At 52.4% G+C, this 2,500-nt stretch overlaps 2 protein-coding genes across 2 annotated transcripts in view; one reads left to right on the forward strand and one right to left on the reverse strand.

Annotated features, from left to right (window-relative positions):
- Nucleotides 1-2,500, forward strand: part of LOC115358903 (ubiquitin-conjugating enzyme E2C) — a 27,551-nt gene that overhangs the window by 15,527 nt on the left and 9,524 nt on the right. The gene's annotated exons all lie outside the window — the stretch shown is intronic.
- Nucleotides 630-2,500, reverse strand: part of polr2j (RNA polymerase II subunit J) — a 1,877-nt gene continuing 6 nt past the window's right edge. The window contains exons 1-3 of the mRNA XM_030051036.1: nt 2,320-2,500; nt 1,578-1,686; nt 630-874 (exon numbers count right to left, since the gene is read on the reverse strand). The exon at nt 2,320-2,500 is cut by the window's right edge and continues 6 nt beyond it. Of these exons, the coding sequence (XP_029906896.1) occupies nt 773-874; nt 1,578-1,686; nt 2,320-2,462 (354 nt within the window). The 5' untranslated portion in view covers nt 2,463-2,500 and the 3' untranslated portion in view covers nt 630-772. The remainder of the gene's footprint in view (nt 875-1,577; nt 1,687-2,319) is intronic.

A 2,500-nucleotide genomic window follows, 5' to 3' on the forward strand; every position in this document is an offset into this window, starting at 1 on the left:
CCAGGTCATGGCTTTACTCCAACCGGTATGAAGGGGCGGGGCTCTGCGATGCAGTCACCAGGTGGGCGGGGCTCTGCGCTGCGGTCACCAGGTGGGCAGGGCTCTGTGCTGCAGTCGCCAGGTGGGCAGGGCTCTGCGCTGCGGTCGCCAGGTGGGCGGGGCTCTGCGCTGCGGTCGCCAGGTGGGCGGGGCTCTGCGCTGCGGTCGCCAGGTGGGCGGGGCTCTGCGCTGTGGTCGCCAGGTGGGCGGGGCTCTGCGCTGCGGTCGCCAGGTGGGCGGGGCTCTGTGCTGCAGTCGCCAGGTGGGCGGGGTCTAATGGCTCATAAAGTGAAACTGAGGAGGAGAAGCAGGACTTGGGAAGCTCTGGCTTTGTTCTCTTTCCTGAGTTTTCCAGGATCTTTTGTTTTCTAGTTTTTATAGATTTTATCAAAAGGAAACAAACGCAGGTCCCACATATTTTCATAATAAAAGCACAGAGGCTCAGTCTGTTTGATGAAGGTCATTCCTCTGCAGGATGTCTGCAGCAGCCAATCAGCTCCAAAATGACTTTTTTTCTTGCAGCTCGTTAAGACAAACATGTTTTTGAGCTTAAATCAATTAAATCTAGAACCAATGACAAAAAAACAGAATTTAAACATTAATTCTTTTATTGGAAAAATTCATTACAAAAAAGACAACAGACGTGATGAGTTTATTTCAACATAAATATGAACATGCTGAGTTTCTGTCCTGCAGCTCAGAGTCAAACAGGAAATGACATCATAGCCCCGCCTCACTCGATGCCTTCCTGTTTGTCCTTGATGGCGACGCGGAAGCGTTCCTCCAGCAGCGACAGCTCGCTGATCAGGTCTGTGATGGCGTTGGTGAACGCCTCCTGCAACACAGCAACATGACACCTGAACGCACCACCAGGCAGCCAATCAGCTGCTGACCGACAGCCAATCAGCTGCTGACCGACAGCCAATCACTGAGTGAGAATCAACAGTTTCAAACTGGTTATGTTAAACTCGTTGCTGCATTCAGGTGCACCTCAGACAAATGTCAACTGACCAGCTGCTGATTCCTGGTGTTCAGGTGATTGAATGTCAACAAGCTCGACCAGTCGGTGTTTTTCCAGTTTCCTGCTCAGCTGCTCTTTTCCCTGCATGTTTTTGACTAATCAAGTCAATCTCAGGTTTCAAAGGATGAAATGTTTGTGAAACACGAGATCTGACCTCCATCCAGGCTTCAAACAGAGTGATGACTCCGCCCACCTGGCACGCTGCTGTGTGATTGGCCAATCTGACATGTTTTCTGCTCAGGAAAGTGGGGCTTTTTAAAAACACTGGCCCAGGTGAGTGGGTCACATCAGCAGGTGATCTGTAACACGTGTGTATTGTAGCGTGCACACTGCGTAGACGTGTGCACGTGGAACACGGCACCTGTCCAGGTGTTTCAGGGTGATGGCTTTTGGAAAACATTTGTTCCGGGGCAAGTTTCTAAAGCTCAACAACAAAATGTCTGATTTTACGAGGTTCACCTGAAGGCACCACAACTCTGACTTGAAGAGATCAGGAAGTGAGGAAACAGGAAGTTACCTGCGGGCTGTAGTCAGGTGTGGTCTGCACTCGGATGACGATCTTGTGTTCCAGAGGATGAGGAACCTTGTAGCCGGCAAACAGAACCTGCGGATCCTTCAGCAGCTGCCTGGAACACATGACATCACAGGTGTGACATCACTACTCTGCGATGACGTCACACTGCTCTCAGGAATGTTTACAAACATGCTGCTGTTTGTTTGTTTGTTTTTCAGCTGATCTCTAAACTGATCAGGGGTCAGTGTTTGGCTCAGCCAGGTGAGCCGCCCCGCTCAGGTGCACAGGCACAGAACCGGTGTCTCACACACACACACACACACACACACACACACACACACACACACACACACACACACAAACACCTGGGGTTACCGGGAAACTGAACACTAATCACAGCGCAGCTCTTTAGCACGAACTGAGGTTCTTTCATGCATCAGATACAGAACACAGAACACAGAACCCGGAGCCCGGAGCCCGGAGCCCGGCAGCAGGAGAACAACAGACCCTGTCCTGAGCAGAGCCCGGCGCCTGATGCTGTTAGCCTGTTAGCCGCTAGCCTGTTAGCCGCTAGCCGTTAGCTTACGCTCGGATGTTGTTAGCCTGTTAGCCGGTAGCCTGTTAGCCGCTAGCTTACGCTCGGATGGTGTTAGCCTGTTAGCCGCTAGCTGTTAGCTTACGCTCGGATGGTGTTAGCCGCTAGCTTACGCTCGGATGGTGTTAGCCTGTTAGCCTGTTAGCTTACGCTCGGATGGTGTTGCCCAGCGTGTGGTCCTCCTTGTTGAGGGTGAACAGGCAGGCGTTGGGCACCTTGGTGTCCTTGATGATGCTGATCTTCTTCTCTCCTTCGAACAGGAGGAACGACTCGAAGGCCGGAGGCGCGTTCATCTTCCCGAGCCTGCGTCAACTGCGCCTGCGCGGGGAGG

The sequence above is a fragment of the Myripristis murdjan genome, chromosome 5, assembly GCF_902150065.1.
Source record: "Myripristis murdjan chromosome 5, fMyrMur1.1, whole genome shotgun sequence".
Lineage (NCBI taxonomy): Eukaryota > Metazoa > Chordata > Actinopteri > Holocentriformes > Holocentridae > Myripristis > Myripristis murdjan.